Raw genomic sequence first — 22,831 nt, 5'->3', positions numbered from 1 at the left:
GCTTAAGCTGTACCACCTGCCCCCAGCAGCTGTTTAAATTTGAATCGGTGCGTTTTAACTCCAGCTTTTGGTGACTCATTAATGAAAACGGAGGGAGAGTGTTGAGAACGAGGCTATAGTGTTAAATTTTTTCCCGCACCTCCATTAGGCCACATGCTCAGGGCCACGTCTGCCTTTTGTAGTTGCAGCCGGCAGTAGTTTTTATAATGGGCAGTTTTTTCCGCCGCATCTTCCGCAGCCTGGATTAGACCACAGTCTTGTTGGAAATGAAGAACGGTGGACTTAATTGCGTTAGCTATAGCGAACTGAACAACGAAGAGAAAAGCAGAAAGGAAACACAGTGCTGATTTTCGTAATTTACCAATGGTTTTTTTTTTTTTATTTCGAAACGTTTCACTAGCGGCATGTGGTTAGAACAGCCCGAGGTGGTCTATGTATGCTCACACACCGAGAGTGAACATTAAAATACACTGATAAAACGCGATTATGACCGATCGTAGAATGCCACCAGCCAACACCGCGGCGGGATAGGATCGGGCATCCTAAAGGTGATGTCAAAACGATCACCTCTCCAGTAGGGGCCCTCACGGCCAATGGACCAAAATAGAGGCGTGGTAGTAACCAGGGAGAATCCTCCTCATAAAATGTTGACCTCTGAAAAGGAAGACTGCTACGAGCTCCTCGCTATGATAGTGACAAGCGTCGTTACGATGGGGATGATGTGACGCACGTACTCACATGCTTAAGGATAAAATTTGGTTTAAAACAACGTGGACATCGTTCTCTCACACAATTGCTAGTGAAACTAAGCGAAACCCAGGAAGGTTAAACATAATAAAAATAATAACAATAATAATAATAATAATACCTTTATTTTTCATCCACAATGATGTAGGAAAAGAGTGAAAAAAAGCTAATCTGGTTAGCTTGATGGCGCTCCTTCCTCCTCGAATAATACATAGATAATTCAAGAGGCACGCAGCACAGCAAAAAGCGTAAAAAAATGAAGTAACAAAAAAGCAATGGCGCTGTATTCACTGGCGTTCAAAAAAAAAAAGAAAAAGAAAAGAAAAGAAAAATGGAAATCGGCCGCGACATTCACAAACGCTTTCTTTAAGACTGGAAGAACTACCATGCTAGTAAAACAGCAAAGCAAAATATCAAAAGAAACAAACAACAAAAACCACCTTCAGAAAAAACTTCTTCATTTCACACCGCAACGTAGGGTTGACACGAACAGTTCAAAACTAGAACTAAACATAAACAAGAAAACACTTTTTGCTTGGCAACGCAGCATTGATTGTAGACCAGCGCACGGTTCAGAAATATACAAATAACATTTGCAACATTAAAAACGCTTTTTACACAGAAAAGCAGTTTTGACAGTGAGATAGCGAAAAGGAACAAACCATCGATTGCACTCAATGCAACAAGGCAGAAATAGAGAACAGCCACGATTAGCTTTCGTTACGGTTGCAAATAAACACTCGTAAGTCCATTTTCTTCGCAGTATTCAAATCTATGTTTGAAGTTATGCAAAAGTTTAACATCTCCGGAATTTTATGTCTCAACATTTGTTGTCCGTAATTTATTCTAAACGAGGGAATGTTCCAAACACCATGGCTGCGTGTTGCGTGTATCGCGGGTCGTTTCTGTAAAGCGGCTAAACTGTGAAAGAAATTACCGGGGCTTTTTATTGCCATTTTATAGCTCATGCACATACGGTAGGGACCCGCCGCGGTGGCTCAGTGGCTAAGGCGTTGCGCTACTGAGCACGAGGTCGCGGGTTCGATTCCCGGCCGCGGCGGCCGCTTTTCTGATGGAGGCGAAAAGCAAAAACGCCCGTGTGTACGACATTTCGGCGCACGATAAAGATCCCCAGATGGTCAAAATTAATCCGGAGCCCTCCACTACGGCGCGCCTCATCGCCTGCGTTGCGTCGGCGCTTTAAACCCCCACAATCAATCAAACATACGGTAGGCATACATATTATAGACAGTCATTATGTAGTATTTTTGAAATAAAAAATGCGAATGATAATCATACGAGACGTTTGCTATGTTTCTTAGCATTTTTTTCTCTAAGACGTGTAATTTGTGTACATTGACAGCCCCTGTATGTCCCCAGATTAAGCAGCAGTAATTTTGGTGTACTAAGATAAAAATTTATTTCATCCTTTGACACTTCGGGCAAAAAAAGAAGTTTAGGTGAATGGCAAAAGAAAGTGCAAAGGTAATAGCCGTGGAAATACACAGAGGTGAGTGTTAACAGGCCATTAATAGTAACTTGTTGCCAGCGTGAGGATTTTCAACGTCATCTTGATCCATTTAGGCAGCGAATACAAAGCGGGAAGAGAAGATATATCTAAGTGAAAAATTGCCCTGCCTCGCATACAGCGCCAGAGCTATTACACCACCTGCAGAGCGCGTACAAGAGCTCCTGGATTTCACTTGTTCTTTCATACTACCGAGTATTTTCGTGTTATGAAAAATAGTCCAAGTGCGTATGCTCATTCTCTCTTCTCTCGCCTTTGTGCACCGGTCAGGACCTGAAACAATATTTCACCATAATGCCCATATTGATGGGAAGACAGGGCCGCCCAGCCTACTCTGAGGTCTGGGGAAAGGTAAATGTAACTGGTAGCGAAGCTTCCATAGAAGCCCATACGTTCAGAAAATGGCTGCTCTTAAGCTGCTCATGTGGTTTGGCGCCATCTGTGTGAAGAGGGACCACTTCCGGCGGAACAAAAAATAAACTGGATGTGGCGCAAGATCCGGTCAAAAAGGGACGTCATCTTGGTGGGACTAGCGCTTAAATTGGACTTCAGAATAGCTTTACCAGGCTTCTGATTGCTGAGGGCTCATGTAATTGCCATCCGACGCAGGCGAGTGTGCTTCAAGTCGACGCCAGGTTAACTAGTACAGACTCCTGACTAGAGAAACGTACTTAACTCTTTCGTTACCGCGGGAAATTGACCAATTTTGAAGGGTCTAACAAAACATTTTTTTGTGCTATACATATTGGTTAGGCACACATTGCAGTGACATAAAATGCAGATTATTCCACGCGCTTTCCAACGACACCAGTTTTAATAATGTTTTCCTGAAAAATGATTCCGGAAAAAATTACCGAATTCGAAATTTTTGTCCACGCGTCGAAGAAAATAAGAGAAAAGTAAGTTGTGTATAATAAACCACCAGTAGTAGAAATAATTTAGAATATAGATTTTGTAGGTAGACATTTCAAAAACCCGTCGTAGAAAAAGAATTGAGTTGCGCAGTACAATTTGTCAGATATAAATAAAAATGTTAGCACACGTGGTGCCCATGCCATGTGGTGAAGCCCAACCTCTATTTCAAGTTTTGCTATTTTGGATAGTTCTCTAGAAGAAATCTGGTGGTTTGACATTATTAAAGGCCCAAATTAGCCTCCACGTGATGTAAAAACACCTTGTCAATGATTATGACCGGCATAATATTGAAGGCAAGCAAGCGATGTGAAAAAATCCGCTTGGAGTTGAGAACCAAACTCTTTGGTGGATGCTTGTTGACGTTATGATGATCACTTATCAGTCAGAACTTTCATTTGCGGTTTATTATCATGTTCTGACTCACTATGGTAGCCCTGCTTGCAGGAATAAGGTACGATGCGCTAGAATCATGCCCAGCAAGCTTTCACCAAGCCGCTGTCGGGCTGTGAAGCGAGTTCAGCACTACGAGCCTACTACATTGCAGCGCCACCTAACAATTTCGAAAAGAAACAAATACAAGGCTGTTGGAGACTTTGTCAGAATAGACAGTACTACTAACAAGCGACACTAGACCTCCAGAAATACCCTCGTATGAAACCGAAACTGGCCGGTGAACAGCTGGCGGTGTTCAAGGCCAATTGGAAGCGTTCTCCTCGTCTGAACTGACACCCGACGACTTGGTGTTATCGTCTGACTTTCAGCGGAAGCTCTTATCGCAGAAGCAAGGCGTAGATAAACTGGAAGCGGGAGCGGCATGCTTGTTTTGAGGAGCAGTAGCGGGCAACGGAGGCGCCATGGCAAATGAGCTTGTAGTTGGGTAACTGCGTAGTAGCGCCAAATATGAATTTCGCAATGCGAAAACGAAACCGAAACTGCTGGAAACTGGTTGCAAATGTCAGGCACACTTGCTAGACATGCGGGGGACCATCAGAAATAAGCTTTGAGAAAATAAAGCTGCCCTTTGTCCGAACCAAAGATCATTAGTGAATAGCTGGGGCCATTTTCAAGTAATTACTACCTCTCAACGCTGTCGGATTACGAAGCTGACCCCATTATTTGTTATTTGACTTGCCAGAAGCCTTTTGACAAAAAAAATATTATGGTAATGCAGCCTAACCACGACCTGCATCCTTTTTTCTCAAGTGCAGCAGGCACGCCCCCTTCCTCAAAAACACAGGCACCTCAGCTCGCAAAAAACGCTGCCAAAAATCTCAATGTCGCCGGAGCGGGAAAATTTAAACTGATTCTAAAAGGCCAGTGCCTATACTAACCACTGGCCGCATTAGGTGTACGATAAACTACAACAACATGTCGAAATAGGCAATATAAATCATCGATCACCGGTGATCGATTTGAATAGGCGTGGTAACGAAAGAGTTAAGCATACTGTCGTATGATTCGCCACGGTGTCGATCTAAACATCTTGCATTTTCACTGAAACTTTATTCTGTATTCATGTCTTCCACTACTGTATAAAAGTAAGCAGTTGTTTACCTTGATTGCAGTGGGTGGCAAACCAGGCACGTAGCCCCAGTCAATCGCTGTTTTTTCTGCTCCCGACAAATTGAGCAGCCTTTGTCGCAAAGTAAACAGCGATTGCCCAGCGGTCAACATTTCCACGAAGAAACATGGAAAGCCCTTCGTTCAGTGCCGGCAAGAAGTTATATATGAGATACCATTGTCATGTAAAAGGTGGTACGTGGGTCAAACGGGGCGCTGCCTAAATGATCGGCTTCGAGAGCACGCGTGCGATGTAAAAAATGCAAAAAAGCAAAAGATGCAACAGCGAGCACGCTCGCTGCGCACATTGTGAACTGCGCAGGTTGCTCGCCTTCGTTTGAGCAGTGCCACGTGGTGGCCAGGTATCAGGACAGGCTACGGCGGGTGATCAGAGAAGCATGGGAAATATACAACCGTAAGCAGGATTGCATCAGCACACCCTCCGTCGCCCTTACTGGGAAAGAAATCGAATTTCTTGGTAGCTAGAAGGGATTGTGTGGAAGCTGCGATATAAATTTTGCTGGTTGCTGCAAGTATAGCAGTAGTACAGATTACTGCACCATAGTTGTCTTTGTATATTTTTTGTATCTTTTTTTTTGTATTTGTCATTCCTAGATTTGTATATCACGTGTTTTCTGTCTTTTCCTATTTATTGCCTGTACGCGACAATAAACTTCAGTTGTTAGTCAGCGCCGTGTTTGTGTGATCTTCCTATCATCTCGTTCCTGCGCTGTTTGTTACTCAGTCACGTTAAAAGGGACGTTTTAGCTGCTCTATACTTGCCGCTGCACGTGGCTCCACATGTGTAGAATGGGTGCGCGTGCAACAGAGATCTGAGGATGGGGAAGCTGGAGCATGAAGTGCGGCCAATCTGACTGCCGGAGTAATTCGCCTCAAAGGACGAAGCAAAAGAAGACAGACACGTGAACTCGGTGTAGCAGTAATGAAGTCTTGGGGAATCGCTAGGCTTTCGCCTCCAAACCACGTAAGCAGAATTCAGTACCCGAGGAATTTCTGCGTGCGAACAGGTTCACTCAGTTCCTCCCCGCAGCATTGAAAAAAAAAAAAAAAGAAACATGCTAACAAGGCGACACGCGCAGACAAAGCAAAGCGCGTAAAAGCGTGTTGGCCAACCCATTAAATCCTCGCAGTTGCATCCTGGGCGTCGTCCTACTGCTGGCTGTTGTCGGCACTGCACTCGGCGCTCTCTGCAAGCACACCATCAAGGAAACGTCGTCTCTCGGAGGCAAGTGCTCTTCCGCTGAGAAGTGCCTCATGGAGGCCCATAGTACCCTCTTCGTTATTCTTTTGTTACTTTCTTAGGGGGCTCTCTTTCCTGACCTAGTGTCCGCTGTAGCATTGCCTGGTGCACCGGAACATGTGCCGGTCGCCACTGGAGATCAATGGAATGGCAGTCCTTGAATGTTTGATAATGTAGAGGTTGAATTTTCCTAACCATAGTTGGTCTTTCGGGGAAAAAAGCGAGGCATTGGAGGACCGCGCGAGGGTCTGTAAAGATCACCCCCTGTGAAGGCTGCCGGCTTGGTTCGGAAGCAGCGCGCAGGGAGGCTAGCTCAGGCACTGTATATGTCGTCACGTTTTCAGCTTATTGTAGCACACAACAAATAGATCCAAACGTGAACCATGGAAGAGCTTTGTGTGATGAATCCATCACTATAAATATGCGTATGGTTGTTGTATTTGTCGAATATTAGTTCCAGAGCGAAACCTATAGCGCTGAAGCGGAAAATTCGCTTAACGCTTGATTTCTGGCACTGCTGTGAAATGCTGATGGGTGCAAACATTGAAGGGGAGTGTGAAGGCCAATTTGCATAATTTTGTGGTAAGAGATCTTAGACCACTGCAGCAGGAGTTTTAGCCATTAGACAGCGCTGCTGCCTTGTCAGAAATCGGGAGCGCGCACGAGCACAAAACATCTCCTGTTTAACGCAACGCTATTTGCGAAACTTGGCGTCTCCATGTAATTATCATTCCAGCAGTGTATGTTGCCTTTGGCACTTCGATGCGCACTCTCAATATCTGCGCTTGCGTGCATTCGAAAACTCTCATTTCCTGTCGAGAGGGGAGACTAAGCAAGAAGGCTGTGGAGTAGCAGGCCTCCGCAGAGCAAGTCATGCAGCCGGAGGGTTGAAGAAACTGCGCATCCACTGACATTGCTACAAAATAATGCTGAAAATGTGGGCGAATAAGGCGAGCTTTCCTTTCAAGGATGTGGTATCAAAGTCAATGATCGGCCGGACGTAACACCGAGAAAGTGGTGGTCTGCGACATATTGTATTGCAATTCCCATGGCGGCAATCTGGTAACGCGTGAAGTTGCACTTCGTGAAAGTGATGGCAACGCATTTCTTGCGGGAACTTCCAGCCCACGAGCCGCTTCGAACGGTGAAATAGGAACTATTGCCGGCTGAAGCCCCCCGCCGGACACACGCCTGTCGCATTCCGAGTCTGCAAATCTCGTTTCCACATTTTTGGGGAGATCGCGAGCACTTTTCAACTCCGATGAGAGAAATATTTGCAATACCGGGCTCAACTTAAGTAACTCCACGAGTTTCGCTGCGCTCCGTTGGTTTGCCGTCATAGGTATACATATAGACGCTTCTTTGGGAGAGGTACTCCGACAGTTATACGTGCATGTATATGCCCGCAAACTCCCAATGACTTTACTGACCTGCGAATAGCTTTATGTGGCTCAGAACCATACGCGACCAGAAACACAGTGACGACAGTGTTACTCAGAGTTTTCTTCGCTTATCACAATTCGCAAAGGTGGTAACCTTGTCAATACTGCCCCTGCGATTTCGGAAGCCAGACATCTGTATAGAGAGTAAATATTTCTATTTGTAAATCCTAACCTAAAGAGAGCAGTGCCATTTTATCAAATAGCTAAGACATAATTGAAGAGCGCAATCGGCCGGAAAGACTCAATGTTTGTGGGATAACTTTCTGATTTCAATAAGGGCCCAACGCGAACGAGCTTCCAGCTGGGATCGCTCGAGAAGACTGGTCTTCCAGGGTTGTCTGAAAATGTTTAGGAGATACCTTTTCGCTGCCTCACCTCCATGTGACAAGGCTGTATGACTGGTGCCAGCTGGATCGGAGAAGAAGCCATATTCACAGTGGACAAAACCATGGCGCATTGCAGAACGTTCGCCCATCAGGGACGTGTTAGCTGATGGAATTCCCATGTGCTAAAAGATAGGTGACGAAGGTGACGTCAACATGGCCATACTTTTTGCACATTAGATCGCATGAACATCTAAGTTGATAGCGTTGGTACGCATGAAAATTGAATTAAACGGGTGAAGAGGCGCTATTGGGGCGTGAAAAAATGCAACAAAATTTCTTATCTTCGTGAGTAATTTCCTGGGGTCCTACGTTGAACAAAAGGATGTGCACTGACGTTTACCGGATTCAACCATGTGCCGCTGAATGCGTCTCGGCGCCCGTCACATGAATGCTCCAATATCCCCGGGGCCAATGTCTTGCGCTCACTCCTTTCGGCTCTCCCACGGACAGCAGGGAGCTTCTGGAATTCCGCGTCAGCCACAAACGTCACTTCGGAAACCTAAAAGCCTTAGTGCTTGTTTTATTAGCCATATTTAACGTTCTTACTAACTTATCGTACGACAACATTGAACTGACACTCCGGGACAACTGTACTGTTATGTAGGTTTGGATGTGGTCGCTGTCCTAATTGGCGGCGACCTGAACATACATACTGGGGGTATAGCTGCGGATAATTCCGACAAAGGCGAAAATTTGAATGAAGCGTTTCGCTATTGCAGGTTTTTACTGAATATGTATATTTATGCTGCTATGCACGCTTGGGTATGCAGACATTCCAAAACCATACAAAGAAAATAAACTTCCTCAACTCCGCCAATATCCTCCTTGTAGTTCCTCCAGCATTGCAGAGGCATCGTACTCCAAAATATGCAGTCGCTTCCGAATTCTTATTAAAGTGCTGGCTGTTATGAAAAAGGTTCCGGCTTTCTATCACGTCTGCATGCAGCAATATTATCTTAATTTGCCACCAGGTTTCCTTGGGGAGAGGCTACCAGCCAGTTTTCACGACAAATACTGTTAGTAAAACATCGGCTGATTAATAAGGTAACAATTTATTGCAGTTGTAATCATAATTTAGGATACTGTATAATATTCCGAGAATTTGTGCCAGTAAGATACCAGCTGCAGGGCGAGCCAAAGTTGTTACGTTTGTGCCGTAGTGTGCCGCTTTTTAAACACAGGATGCCCTGCCTCTGTTTTGTCTTGTCCGAGTTATTTTTCATTGTTCCTACTTCCCGTTTTGTGTCTGTCAAGCAGGCCGTGTAGCAGAGGCCCTGTGCAGCTTCTCGCTGGAGCGCAACACGCGGGCGCTTTTCGCTCGCTCCGAGCACGTGGCCGGACCCCTGGAGGCGCTGAACGGCATCCGCGTGGTCTCCTGCTTCTGGATCGTGCTGGGACACATTTACTTCCTCACGGACCTCTCCACCTACATTCGCTTCGGTGAGACTTTCGCAATATGAGCTGTCATCAGGGCGTTCTCAAGTTTCGGGATATACGAGCATACAGCCGTGCCTTGCGCGGGACGTCACCTACCAGCGCCAAATCGAAACAGGAGTGCACCACGCCGGCTGCACGACGGTAGCCGGGCCGTAATGGAAGCTGCGGATGCCGTAACGTAATTGTAGCCGTCCAGCCGCGGCGCGCTGCAAAAATTCAATAAACGAAGCGGGATATTACGCGGGTGTGCAGCGTCGCGCCTGTTCCTCCACGCAAGTTACGGGCGACCGAAGCAATTGCGGCGGCGTTATCGTAGCAGCCTAATCGCGCCATGCTAGAAATAAACGACAAAGGATACCGTGCACGGGATGGAACCGAGCATGAATTTACTGAAAGACAAAGCGAACTGAAAAGGTTGCGTTGCCGTGATTCTGAGTGAGCGCCCATGCAGCCAAGCTACGCCGCCGAGATGTCTTGGAAAGACGCTAGGCTAAACGCCGCATCCCTTCGTGTGATGGTCTGGCAATTTTTAGATGCGACTGCATCTCATTCACTCGCCTTGTCCATGCAGCGTCGGCGTCGTTGTCGTCCGCCCCTCTCCCATTCTCCTCGCCGCGCGAGCTAGCGCTCTCCGCCGCTCACCCACTCTCCTCTCCGATAGCGAACACTCTCCCGCGAGGGGCAATAGGATTGGTTTCGATTGGCTTGGCTTGGCTTGGCTTGGCTTGCCTTGGCTTGGATTGGATTGGATTTGGATTGGATTGGATTAAAGTGGATTGTGTTGCGTCATAGCCGCGCCACGTTGCGTCATAGTCGCGGCAGGGGGTTCACGGCACGTTTCACGCGATGGGAGAATCAACCTAACGGAAACAACAACGGAACCCCTATGCGTCGCATCTACACAGGGGTTTCCGCGAGGGGAGGTGGGAGTAGTTTTCTGTGTTACAACGTTTAGACTGCATTTATTGTGACTCTGGTCATTCTCGAACGCGTTATTTGTGGCCTAGCAAGTAGTCCGCGTGCGAGTGGCATTGAGGCAGATGAGGGTTCACAGCGTATACTGGCGAACGAAATTCTGCCAGCTACGTCTGTTGTGCGGTGCGATAGGTTTCAGCTTAGTGGGGGAAATGTGTACTGCTTGGTCTCAGCACGGTCAAATTTTTACAGTGCCACTAACCCACTTAAAAGTATATTGCTAGAAAATTCATCGCACTAGTGAACATTAACACACGGACACAGCTGCAGAAGAGACGAAACACATTGTCTCTTCGTCTATTCTGTAGCTTTGTGCCTGTATTAATTTGGTCCGCCTGGTCCGATGAATTCCCTAGTTAGCATCGAACTCGCCCAACTTCCCGTGTTAGGTGTATACTGCTGCTAACGTGGATGTGACACCAGCCTGTGATAGTGTAATGTTCTAGTAGTTAAATGGTTTTACCTAACACAGTAACTAGAAATAATTAGAAATTGGAGGAAAAAAGTTGCAGAAATGGCAGAAATATGACATGATTTTAACTCTTTTACTTAATGGCCTCGCATAATGCGATATACTTTATTGTATTATCACAGAAGTATATGTGCTTAGATAACTTTTATCTCTAATGACTTGTCCTTTCGTTCGAATTTTCAGCTGCAAAGAATGGCCTTGTAGGGCCATTCTTAGGGCCGACAAACCGACGACCAGAAGTGCAGAAACCAATGTCCGTAGCAACCGAACAAGCATTAAAATCGAAACAGCGAATAGGTGCACTGTACTGTTGGTGAATTGGTAGGTCATATCAAAATAGTTACACCACAAAATGCGACGAAGACAAGAAAGACGACGGGACACGCAAGGAGAGTGCGTTGACCACGGCAACCAATGCGATGAACAGCATCAATGCGAAGGGATCTCAGACAATGACAATTATCCACCCGTGTACACAAATCGGCTCGGTGGCACTTTCTTACTGCATATATACGCTGAACTACGGACATTTTCCAGTTAAAACGAAATTCCTGTTAGACAAACAACGTCATCCCGTTGTTCACTTTTAAACTTCAGTCCAAAACCAAAACAAAATCTCTTAAATTAAAGAGACATAATTATAATTTGAGATCTATACACTAATATCCCACTGTTTATAAAACAATGCCGTATACTTAATACACGAAACATCATTTCGGTTTACATCGGCACGTCTTGCGCATGTCGTCAATACAAGTCACGTATATCCTTACGCGTGTTTAGCGATTATTTGTTTTTGAACACCACTGAGCTCGTGGAAAAAGGCAGAAATTTTATTGCGTACTTCTTGCTGTATGAAGGCCTTTCCGGTTGCCGGATAGACGAGTAATTACTCCTGACGACTAAGCGGCCGCGTGGCTGTGTTCATTGTGTGGCTAGAAACCGCGAGACCGGTTGATTCACGAAGGAAAACCTTCCTGCGGTCATCGTCACGGCGAGGTATGGTAATGTAGAGCGCACGGGAAACCGCGGTACCGGTTACGCGTTCGTCGGTCTCCCGCTCAACGTAATTGCTACCTGCGCGGTGGCAGGGCCCATTTAACAAGCGGTGACCTTGAGTGTAATTACGGTTCGGTGGCACTTTCTTACTGCATATATACGCTGAACTACGGACATTTTCCAGTTAAAACAAAATTCCTGTTATACAAACAACCGTCATCCCATTGTTAATTTTTAAACTTCAGTCAAAACCAAAACGAAATCTCTTAATGAGAGATAATTATAATTTGATATCTATATCCTAACATCCCACTGTTTATAAAACAATGTCGTATACTTAATACACAAAGCATAATTTCGGTTTCAATCGTCACAGCTTGCGCATGTCGTCAATACAAGTCAGGTTAATATCCTTACGCGTGTTTAGCGATTATTTGTATTTATAAAACCCGCACGCATAACACGGAGCCGACTTGCGCGCCTCTAGCGGCCAGTCGTACTTTCACGCACTTTGAAAGCCGCTGAGGTCGACCGTACATATCGGAGCTTGTGGCGCGGTTTCTCGCGTCATGGATAAAATATTTCATGATTTCTGACAGCATCCATATAAGCCGCGAATGCAGCAGCAGTTTGGGGTGCCCTGCGCGTGTAAATTCGGCTTACTAGCAGTTTTAAACGAAACTTCTCTTAAACGAAACCTTTTAAACGAAACTCCGAAAAGTAAGCTCCATGAGCCCTTATTGACCCAGCTAGGTCATACTTTCTTACGCACGGGAACTGAACATTGGTGTATTTTCTTACTTTCTAATTTGATCAAATCATGACATTGCATTAAAGCAACACATTAGTAATTGTTTTCAACTGAAACTTTAAGGTAAAAAAAAACCCACAGAGCTGGGTAAATGTTTATTAACAAGCCACCCTGCCTAATATTTATCCTCCTTCTCGCCACTGTGTAAGAGGGCGATAAATAATTGTTTCTTGCGAATGTTCTGGAAAGTACCTTTACATTGCAGCATCGAAATTTAAAAAAATAGGCGCCTATACTCGAATTACCGAATGTTTACGCGAGCTTTACCCAACAATACGATGATTTTTTTTAGACAGTTACTCGTTGCATGCGACACTTGCATACAACCTAAAGAGAAAACTTTTGGTTACCGGAAGTGCTGCATTTTATCAATTAAAGCCAACCGCTCACACCCTCTGTTTTTGTGATTCTGTGCTGAATTGATGTATCTCCTCTTCCACCGCTTGAATTCGGCAGTCAGTGTGCTGTCTGCTCCATATGTTTCTTTTATATGCAAAATTACATCCATGCGTGACCTCATTGCATTGCTCCTTGCAGTTTTTTATGTTTACATTAGTTCTTACAATGATGGTATAGCTATGGCCACAATTTCTTCCGCCGTTGCGTAAAGACGTATGAGGTGTTTACTATAACCACCCAAATAAGCTGCGCTTAAGAGTAACGACACTGACGCATGGAGGCAACCATTTTGGTGCCTGACGCCAGGGTGGCCAGCTTCATGCGCCCTATCGCGGCTGACATTGACGAGCGGAATTGGTCCTGGCGCCGCCTGGCTACCCTGACAGCTGTGTTTACTTTTCAAAGATTTAGAGACAGCGCGCCGGTGGGACAGGGTCAGGCTCGGTAACGCTAGTGTAGCTTATTTAGTGGCTCTAGGTTCCGCTAGAGCCACTAATTAAGCTACGCGTTTTAAGTAGCTATAGGTTAAGCTAGGCCACAGTCGTTCTTTCCCAGCGGGAAGCGATGCAGGCGTTCTCCACCTTCCCGCGGGTTGAAACAGCCCAGTAGAGAGCAGCATGGCATCGCTACTCTGTCTCGGGGCTTAAAAACTCACCCTCAACTTGTCATGCAGCCACACTGCGCTCCGAAAATCCCGAATTATCAAGAGCGTGCGCGCGGCAACACAGAGGCACCAAAATATGATCTACCCTAAACATGATCTAATTACTCTAGTGTTTAGGGTACGTGCATAGGCGTACGTGTCAGAATTTTCTGTGGTTTTTGGTAGCGTCGAACCTCAGAAAACCTATTTGGTGATAAATAAAACATTAAAATGTTTATACACGCTCTTTTACATTCTAACGGAGCCCATGGATGGTCAATTGCGTGGGTTGGGATCTTTTGTGGCCATAATATTATTAAGGCCACATACTTCATCGCACAGAGATGCTGCGGTACGAACAGAGTACGCTCGCAAAAGCTTCGCGGTACCTGAAAGTGGAGCATAGCGGATGATAGCGGAGATATACAAATAGAGAGACTAAAAAAAACAAAAAAAAAAAAAACAAGGGGTATAACTAAAGCCGGTATAGTTGGTTGCGTTTGTGCTACAACCAGGCGTTTGAAAAATATTTTCTCGCAAAAAAATTGTGTTTATGCAACTGAACTAGTACACGTTGAAACTAACTGCACGCTTCTTTGTGAGTTCGTGTGCGTGCGTTTGTGTGACTGTGCGTGCGTGTGCGCGTGTGTGTGCATGTGCGCGTGCGTGTACACGTGTGCGTGCGAGCGCACGAAGAATAAAATGTTGGTAGCAGCAATTCAACTAAGTGCCCTATTTACTGTCCTCGCAGCGTTCATTTTGGGGCTTCCTCAGGACTTTGACTGCTCCAGCACGCGACAAGTTCATTGTATGCGTGGACATGCATTGCTTGTTCGAATAGCAGTTTTTTTTATATTGCTTTCCCAAGGAAGGATCTAAACCTTCATTATAGGCCAGAAGGTTACTAAAAATAGCTGGTGATATTCCGGTCAGTGCTTTGGCGCTAGCTGGAGAAGCAGCGGCCCTTTCGTTACATCGACGCTGGAACACCCGCGAGTGGCGCTGCTCGCAGCGCAATGGCTAAGGCGCTTGGTGGATGCAGGGTCCCAGTGCATGCCCGTGCATAAGCTATCCAGACTATTGTCGCAGGCTGTCCAGACATGAATGCTTCGCATCATGACTTCACCAGAGAGTGGATTCAGATACAAAATTGACCCGCCGCGGTGCACCTCAGTGGCTAAGGCGTTGCGCTGCTGAGCACGAGGTCGCGGGTTCGATTCCCGGTGGCGGCGGCTGCTTTTCTGATGGAGGCGAAAAGCAAAATGCCCCCGTGTACGAGATTTCGGCGCACGTTGAGATCCCCAGGTGGTCAAAATTAATCTGGAGCCCTCCACTACGGCGCGCCTCATCGCCTGCGCTGCGTCGGCGCGTTAAAACCCTACAATCAATCAATCAAATCAGATACAAAATTGAATCTTGAATGCCTGCTGCTACGTTTTACAAAATTCTGTAGAGAGAGAGAGAGAGAGAGAGAGAGAGAGAGAGAGAGAGAGAGAGAGAGAGAGAGAGAGAGATCATTACAGTTTAACATAAGTGAAGCCAGTTTTGAGCCATATAAACACAAACTGAACGTTACGAGTGGAAGTATACGTACAAGTTTGCTGAACCAGTACACAAATCAGCACCGGACCTATAGTCAAAAGACATGTGATTGCGACTGCAAAAATACAGTACGCGTTACACATGGCCCTGTTTTATGAGGTAATAACTATGACGTGGTTTGGGTCCGGGGGCCACTCCGGGCACGCAACAGGGGAAGAAATATGTCGCTTCTCCAAGCCCCCTCGCAACCAAGAGCTGTTCGACAAATGGAAGTCCAGTATTCACAGTTGAGACAAGACGTTGTCAAATGAGAAAAAGGAGGAGACGATTTGTTCGTGGCACAGCGGTGAAAGTATACGCAAAGGAAATGTAGATAAATGCGCTCAAACGCAAGTAACGAATTTCGCCAAACGCAACTAAGCATTGAGATCGGTAGATTTATATAACTTGGAATGACAGAAATTGAAGCTGCAATCATAAAATTGGCAGGAACGCATAATGTGCCAAAGCCAGCGTGCAAGGATATGTTAAAAGCCTAAAAACAAAAGGCAAATTTTTCACGTCAACTCGTCTGTGCGCCGTTCGTGACTCTAAGTCAGGCCTCTGTTCATTTACGAGCCTACATTCTTCGTCACGTAGGGAAAATCTGGCCGTACACGCAATGCTTTCGTTTCCGGATGCACGATGAAGGTTTTCAAATTCTTTAAACGCTGTCCATGCGCTGCGCACTTGTGAAATTCGGTGCGTTGCATTTTTAGATCCAAAGCATGTCTTTGTCGACCCTCCGTCGTCCGGCGTCCGCACCTCTCCTCCACGTCCCCCTCTCCGTGCCAGCTATGATAACACCGCTCTCCCCCTCACCGCTCGGCTCGTCTCGTGCCGGCTCAGGAAGACACCGGCAACACTGTCGCTCCAGGAGCCCTAACCAGCTGTGATAACGCCGCTCTCCTCCTCGCTGCTCGGCTTGTCTCGTGCCTCCGAAGACAAGGCTGCACAGAAGAGAGCTCGCGACGCCGAACGTAAATGGCAGCGTCGAGCAGCGGATTCCTCGTTTCGAGAACGAGAAGCCGCATTGAAACGCCAGCGGCCAGTGGCTGATCCAGATGGCACTCGGCAACCTGACAACGCTTCGAAACGCCAGCGTCGAACAGCGTATTCCTCGCTTCGAGAACGAGAAGCCGCAAAACGTTCCCCACTACTCGATAAATAAATAAGACATTTAATACGCTACTACACGTGTCTTTACTCTAACAACCAATTAACACGCTACTACTCCACTGCTTTGCATCCCCTCAGGGTTCCCACGTGGGAAGATGGTGTAATTTTTTTGCCTGTTTAAACTGTTGGCGTGCCCCCACCTCCTCCCCCCCCCTCGTTTTTTTTTTTCTTTTTCGCAGCTTCCCTGACGAAGCTGCAACTTTTGTTCAAAGACTTTCTGTTCACGTTGGTGGAAAACTTTACGCTCCCGGTCGACACCTTCTTCTTCGTCACGTGAGTGTATATCCTTACTTTTTTTTCTTTTGCATGCGCTCGTTCGACAAACTAAAAAGCAGAAATAATACAGTCAAACCCGGTTATATCGAACTGCAATATGCGCCACGATTAGTTCGATATATCCAATAGTTCGATATAGACGGACCCGCCTATAACAATATTGTTACGAGTTCGCAATACGCGGGAATCCACCCCGCCATCCCTGCATACAGAAGCGAACAAAATAAAGTATGTCATTACCATACACAAAACCATCGATTTATTGCAAATAATAAGGCTACTTTCCGCATTAACTGCCTACTTCCAAAAAAAGCGGCGACTTTTGTTTTCCCTTTCGTTTTGGCAGCGTCAACTAGCCAAGCATTCTTTACGAGACATTGCTTGCACCAGTTCGAGTCCGTGTCCTTCAATATCGAAGAAATATTGGCGGAGGACATGGACTGCCGAAAGCACTTCATTAGGCGTCGGACAGCTTTCACTCGCGACATCCTCTATATCCTCGGTGCTTTTCATCAGCATTACGACGGTGCTGCTGACGGTGCCCGCGTCCGAGTGGCTAGCAGTGACGGCAGCGCCGTCATAGACACTCATGAAATCTTCGAAGGACACTCCTTTAGGCACACCCGCCGCGGTGGCTCAGTGGCTAAGGCGTTGCGCTGCTGAACACGAGGTCGCGGGTTCGATTCCCGGCCGCGGCGGCCGCTTTTGGAGGCGAAAAGCAAAAACGCCCGTGTGTACGAGATTTCGGCGCACGATAAAGCCCCAGGTGGTCAAAATTGATCCGGAGCCCTCCACTACGGCGCGCCTCATCGCCTGCGTTGCGTCGGCGCGTTAAACCCCACAATCAATCAATCCTTTAGGCACAGCATCGGGAAGCTTGGCGAGCTGCGGTCTTGGTGCGGACTCGCTGACTGGGCGGGTTCCGCCGTGAGTTCCGCGCGTCGGAAACTGTTACAGAAAGTGCCGGGCGTCATGTCACTCCATACCAGGCGCAATGTCTCAGTCGCAGCCTTTGCTCAGTGGTCGCGGCAAGTCAACATCTTAATCGCCGCTCCGAGACCATGCATTTTGGCGGCCATTCTGGGCATGCCGAGTTCGATATATCAGATGTGAACTTCGTTATGAGGAATAAGTTTTGCGTGTATTTCTGTAACTGATTTATTTTTGTTCGATATATAGCATAAATCGCTCTATCCGGGTTTGTTATAGTCGGGTTTGACCGTAATGTTATGGCTTCTCAAACATTTGAGGCGTAACTTTCTTCGTGCACGAAAGAGATTAATGCCAAGATTACAAGCCTGATTTCGTAACGTAATGTTTCCATGTTTTAATAGTGCCTCGAATACAATATAGAGCTTAAGCCGTAGCTCTGGGGAGGTGCGCTCATCCAAGACCTATGCAGGACAGGAGGACGATACCGCGTCAGGCGCTGGGTGTCACTGTACGACACTGGGCGGAAATTTTTTTTTCAGCTCGAGCACGTTAGGGATCTCCCAAGAGGTCGAATGTAGTGCGTCACTACAGCGCTCTTCATAACCCGGTTGTTGTTTCGGCGCCTTCTTTCACCTGAAATAGAAATCTGCGAGGTTCTTCAAGCTCTTCTTGAAACTTCGGATTTCCTTTCACCTATGTGTGGTCAACGCCGCCTGTATAAACATTGCCGAACGCGTTACACGCTTTTCAATGGGAAGGGTAGGAGGGCATGGCCTCCGAGATTCACCCGCGCGCGTTTTGCTCCGGCCGTCCCAGTCGCCGCGCACCCCAGCCAAATTTTGTAAGCGGGCTGGTTCCCCCGCGCTCCGCCAGGCGGCAGTGCGCACCTATGCATGGAATGCACCGCTCAGCCCATTGGGCCGCTGTTGATGCGGCATTTCGCGGCATGTAAACGCTGCTGTTTTTTTCGTCTTGGCACGAGTGTACGTGCCAGTTTATTGGCCGCATTTCTGCTCTGCTCCGGCCGAAGATTCTGATACAGAACACCTGCAATGGATATGTCCATCATTGGAACAGGCGAGAACTCGACACCTTCGAGGCACAGGCCTCCGCCCTTGCAGGTGGAGCCCCCCGATCTTCATTGATTCATAAAGAGACCCCACCACTGCTCCCTCGAGCTCTTCCGCGGAGCGAAAGCCAACATATAACTGTAATATACGTTTTATGCCATGAGGCATACAATCGTATTTAAAAAAAGAGCAGCCTATCGTTGTTTGCTAATTCTAGAGTGAACGTATACACAACCATCGAGTACCGCACGTACGGCACCAAATGTGCAGCCCTGCATCCACAGAAATGAAAATTGGCGGAGTTAATATAGTTGATCGCTAGAAAGCGTGGATAAAGATAATTAGTCGAACGTAATTTAGAAAAAAACAAAAAATACACAAACAAAAATAAGAAATATGGCAACAATAAATTAAAAAATGACAAATCATATATAACTCCTCCACGAACCAGACAAAATTAAAAGAGCAGCGAAACTAATGAGAAAAACATGAATAAAAAATCGCGCGAACACACGAACGTTGTAACGCCCTGAATTTGCACAGAAATGCATAATAGCGCAAAAAGTGATAATTGATCGAACGGAATCTTAAAACCAAAAAAAAAAACCTAGAAAGAAATTATTAAAGTGAACTTACGAATTCAAAAATATGAGTTCTATACATGTCCGGCGCAAAGCGAAGAAAATAACATAAAGCTCTGACAAAAATTAACGACAGAAACAAGAATAAAAAAATCACGATAACAGACTAAAGTGTAACGCCCTGCATTTGCGGAAAAATGTATAATTGGCAAAGTTAAAATGTGTAATTTATCGCTATAATAGTGTGAACGGAGACGATTGGTCATACATAATCTTAAAAGAACCAAAAGTAGAAAATAAATCATAAAAGATAGCTTACAAAATAAAAAATGCGCATTCATACGCCTCCTCATCAAAAGGAAGACAAAAAAAAGTGCTGTAAAGAACTACGCAAACCCGTACAAAAATATCGTGAAAACGACCAACCATGTAGACCCCTGCCTTTGCATAGAAGTGCCTAATTGGCACGATAGGATGTGTAATGTCTTCGAAATAGCGTAAATGGCGCTAATTAATTGAATGGAACTTGAGAACAGAAAAGACAACAAAAATAAAAAAAAAATAAATTTCAAAAGTGATCTTGCAAAATAAAAAAATAGCGAAGTTAGCGCTAATTAATTGAATGGGACTTGAGAACAGAAAAGACAACAAAAATAAAAAAAAATAAATTTCAAAAGTGATCTTGCAAAATAAAAAAAAGAGCGAAGTTAGCACATTTATTCATTGAATTTATGTGGAACCACCAATCTAGCTGAGCCATCTGCGCGCACAGTTATACAGCAAAAAAACATTCTCAATTGCGAACACAGACAAATTATAAGCCGCACATACCGCGATAATTATGCATTTTTGTATGCTACGGTGTATCGTGTAGTTTTTACAAACCACGATTAGGGTTTATTAACTGCCTGGAAAATGCGCTATATTAGTTCACAGCGCTTACTAAAACCTCTCAAATACTCTCTGGCACTGATCAATTGCAGTGGACGGTGGTGTCTGAATGTATCACGGTTGGTTTGTGTCGGTCTAGCATGCTTACGATTTTTTAAGCCTGCCGTAAAAGGTCGCGGCAACAAATCTATCGTGACATGCATACAAATCAGAAACAATCCTAATATTGCGTTTATGCGACAGATGCTTATGCAAGTCGCCACTCTTGTAAATAATGTTGGCTGAGGACGTGAGGGGTTTTTCAATGGCCGCTCGTGTAAATACACATCGAGAAATCTAAAAAAATTAAAATAACTACGCGAAACCAAGAATAGAGCGCCAGAACCGACTGTGCTTCCTTCGGGTTATTGCTGCTTAATCTTTGTACTTGCGCGCCTCATATTATTATGTTAACCAGTATAAATGTGTTGGTTATTCTCTTGTATCTGTCATTTTAAAGCTGGTTGCTCGACTCACTTCGACTGATGCATAGGTGGCGAGAGCCGCGGTGCGGCTCTCGCCACCTATGCCCCCTTTTTGGTTACGCCCCCTTTTCAACTTGCGCTCTCTCCGGCCGATTGGGACGGCAGGAGCAAAACGCGCGCGGGGTGATCGCGGAGGCCATGGGTAGGGAAGCTTAGTTCAGGCACTGATCCGCCATTTGGCGCGCGCCGGTGGACGTCTCGCCTTACGTCACTGCTCTCATGTCGCGAACGCTGCACCCGTGTGTCTATCGGCTTGCCTGTTGGCTTTCAAGAGCCGTTTCGCTCACATCTTAGCCGCGACGGGGCGATAGTTCTGGGGCGCGCTGGGGATCTCGTTCAACGTGTCGCTCGCTTCATAATTGCGGCATTTATCCAAAGATAACTGACGGAGGCGGAACTGAAATACTGTAAGAACATATTAATTGTCCGGTAGAGAAATATTGAACCAAAAAACGATATTTTCGGACGCTGCAGCCATTATTTTACTGATGTTTTTTTCACTCTGGCGGATTTAGGGAGGAAAAATTACGCCCACCTCCCCTCGCGGGAACCCTGGTGTGATGCGACGCTGAAGGGGGTTCCGTTGGGTCGATTAGTTGAATTGCGTGAAACGCGTAGTGAACGTGAATTGCGTTTGAATCACATCGTTGGATTCCACGCGAGGGGATACGAGCGCAAGCGCGGGCGACCGTCGACTGAGAGACCGGCCGGAGCGTGGCACTCCGCTTATATGTGCAGCGCACCCGAAGGAGAGGAGACCGCGGAGAGAGAGAGAGAGAGTACTGCACATGCGCACAGCGCGCAGCGCCGCCCATCGGCGGAGTGAGAGTGCGCTGCGCCACGCGCCCGGAGATGTTGGGCGAGAGTGTTCGCTATCGGAGAAAGGAGAGGGGGTGAGCGGAGGAGAGACGCAGCTGTGCGGACGCGGACGACGACGACGGACGCAGGACAGGGCCGCCGGCAAGAGATGCTCCTCTCAGCATCGCATCTAAAAAATGGCATGCACATTTTTTTATTCAGGCGCTCACTTCTACCATTACATTCTAAAAATATCACATGCTTGTAAATTTCAGAAGATTACCGAAAACAAAAGGATAAGCAGCTGAGGGTATCGCCACGCTGTCCGCACGCTTCTACAGTAGTCCTCAATTTTAAAAGTGCGTACCGATGCGGAGTGCAAATAGCGGGGACAAAAAAAGACCGAAATTCGGAAGGGACAGAGAGGGGGGGGGGGGGGTGCCCCACTCAGAAAATTGCGGGGCCCGCGATACCAGTAGATAAGCGCGCAAAGCCGGCATCAGCCTGCGGCAGCAAAAGCGATTTTGCTCCGAGGCAAATACCGTTTTTTCAGCGACCGACCAAAACAGACAGGCATGGTGAAAAAGAAGGCGTAGGAGCGCCGGTTGGGGAACCTTAAACAAATTTTAAACTATTTTGCATAGTTTCCGAGAAGCGGCGCTGGCCGGCGGACATGAAAACACGCAGGAAGGCTACGGAGGGGGGAAGAGAGTGGATGTTTCGCCATTTTTCGCTCACGCGTTAAGCAATGATTATACAGGTGGCGTTGGTGTGGTGAAATATACCTGTGACGTTTCCAGGTGTGTTCTTTCTTACTTGTGCATATAGCATCGTTGTAGGTGTGAGAAATCACAGGATAACGATAAATCATATTCCCACTAATAAGCAAAGATAATCCTAGCACTCTGACTAAGGCACCTGCAGGGTGAGATCGCGTGATTCTATAGGTTAACGCCCTTCATAATATTTAGAGGCCGGAAATTTGAGCTAACATTTAAAGTACTCGTGTGCTTCTTACTACTTGAGGAAGCCCGCTCCCATTCGCGAGTTTCAGTTGATTAATTATTCAGCGCGTTGGTTCATTTTCTATCGTATATGTCTTGTCTTGACAGAGGCCTGCTGTTGGCGTACAACCAGACAAGGAAGCGCCATCAAACGAGCAGCAGCATGAACCTATGGAGCATGATCTCCACGGTGTTTCACAGATACTGGAGGTAATGCTACGCCGGAATAAACAGAAAATATACGCGCACCTTGCGCATAGAGTCGGATAGTATACATAATGCTTAGAAGGTGCGTGTGTTGTCTGCGTACAATGTCATTGATCACCGCAGTGTTGATGCCATATCGTGTTTTTTTTTTTTTTGTGTGTGAACTGCCAAGAAAGGAAGATATTTGGCCAGTCCTCATCCCACTTTTCCGC

At 46.3% G+C, this 22,831-nt stretch overlaps 1 protein-coding gene across 1 annotated transcript in view; it reads left to right on the top strand.

Annotated features, from left to right (window-relative positions):
* Positions 1 to 22,831, top strand: part of LOC144156181 (nose resistant to fluoxetine protein 6-like) — a 72,467-nt gene that overhangs the window by 11,344 nt on the left and 38,292 nt on the right. The window contains exons 5-8 of the mRNA XM_077688044.1: positions 5,902 to 5,996; positions 9,097 to 9,279; positions 16,515 to 16,608; positions 22,521 to 22,622. Of these exons, the coding sequence (XP_077544170.1) occupies positions 5,902 to 5,996; positions 9,097 to 9,279; positions 16,515 to 16,608; positions 22,521 to 22,622 (474 nt within the window). The remainder of the gene's footprint in view (positions 1 to 5,901; positions 5,997 to 9,096; positions 9,280 to 16,514; positions 16,609 to 22,520; positions 22,623 to 22,831) is intronic.

Source organism: Haemaphysalis longicornis, unplaced genomic scaffold (genome assembly GCF_048455015.1).
Source record: "Haemaphysalis longicornis isolate Haplotype H1 unplaced genomic scaffold, Haemaphysalis longicornis Haplotype H1 scaffold_1, whole genome shotgun sequence".
NCBI classification, from domain to species: domain Eukaryota; kingdom Metazoa; phylum Arthropoda; class Arachnida; order Ixodida; family Ixodidae; genus Haemaphysalis; species Haemaphysalis longicornis.
This window is presented reverse-complemented; position numbering and strand designations above follow the sequence as displayed.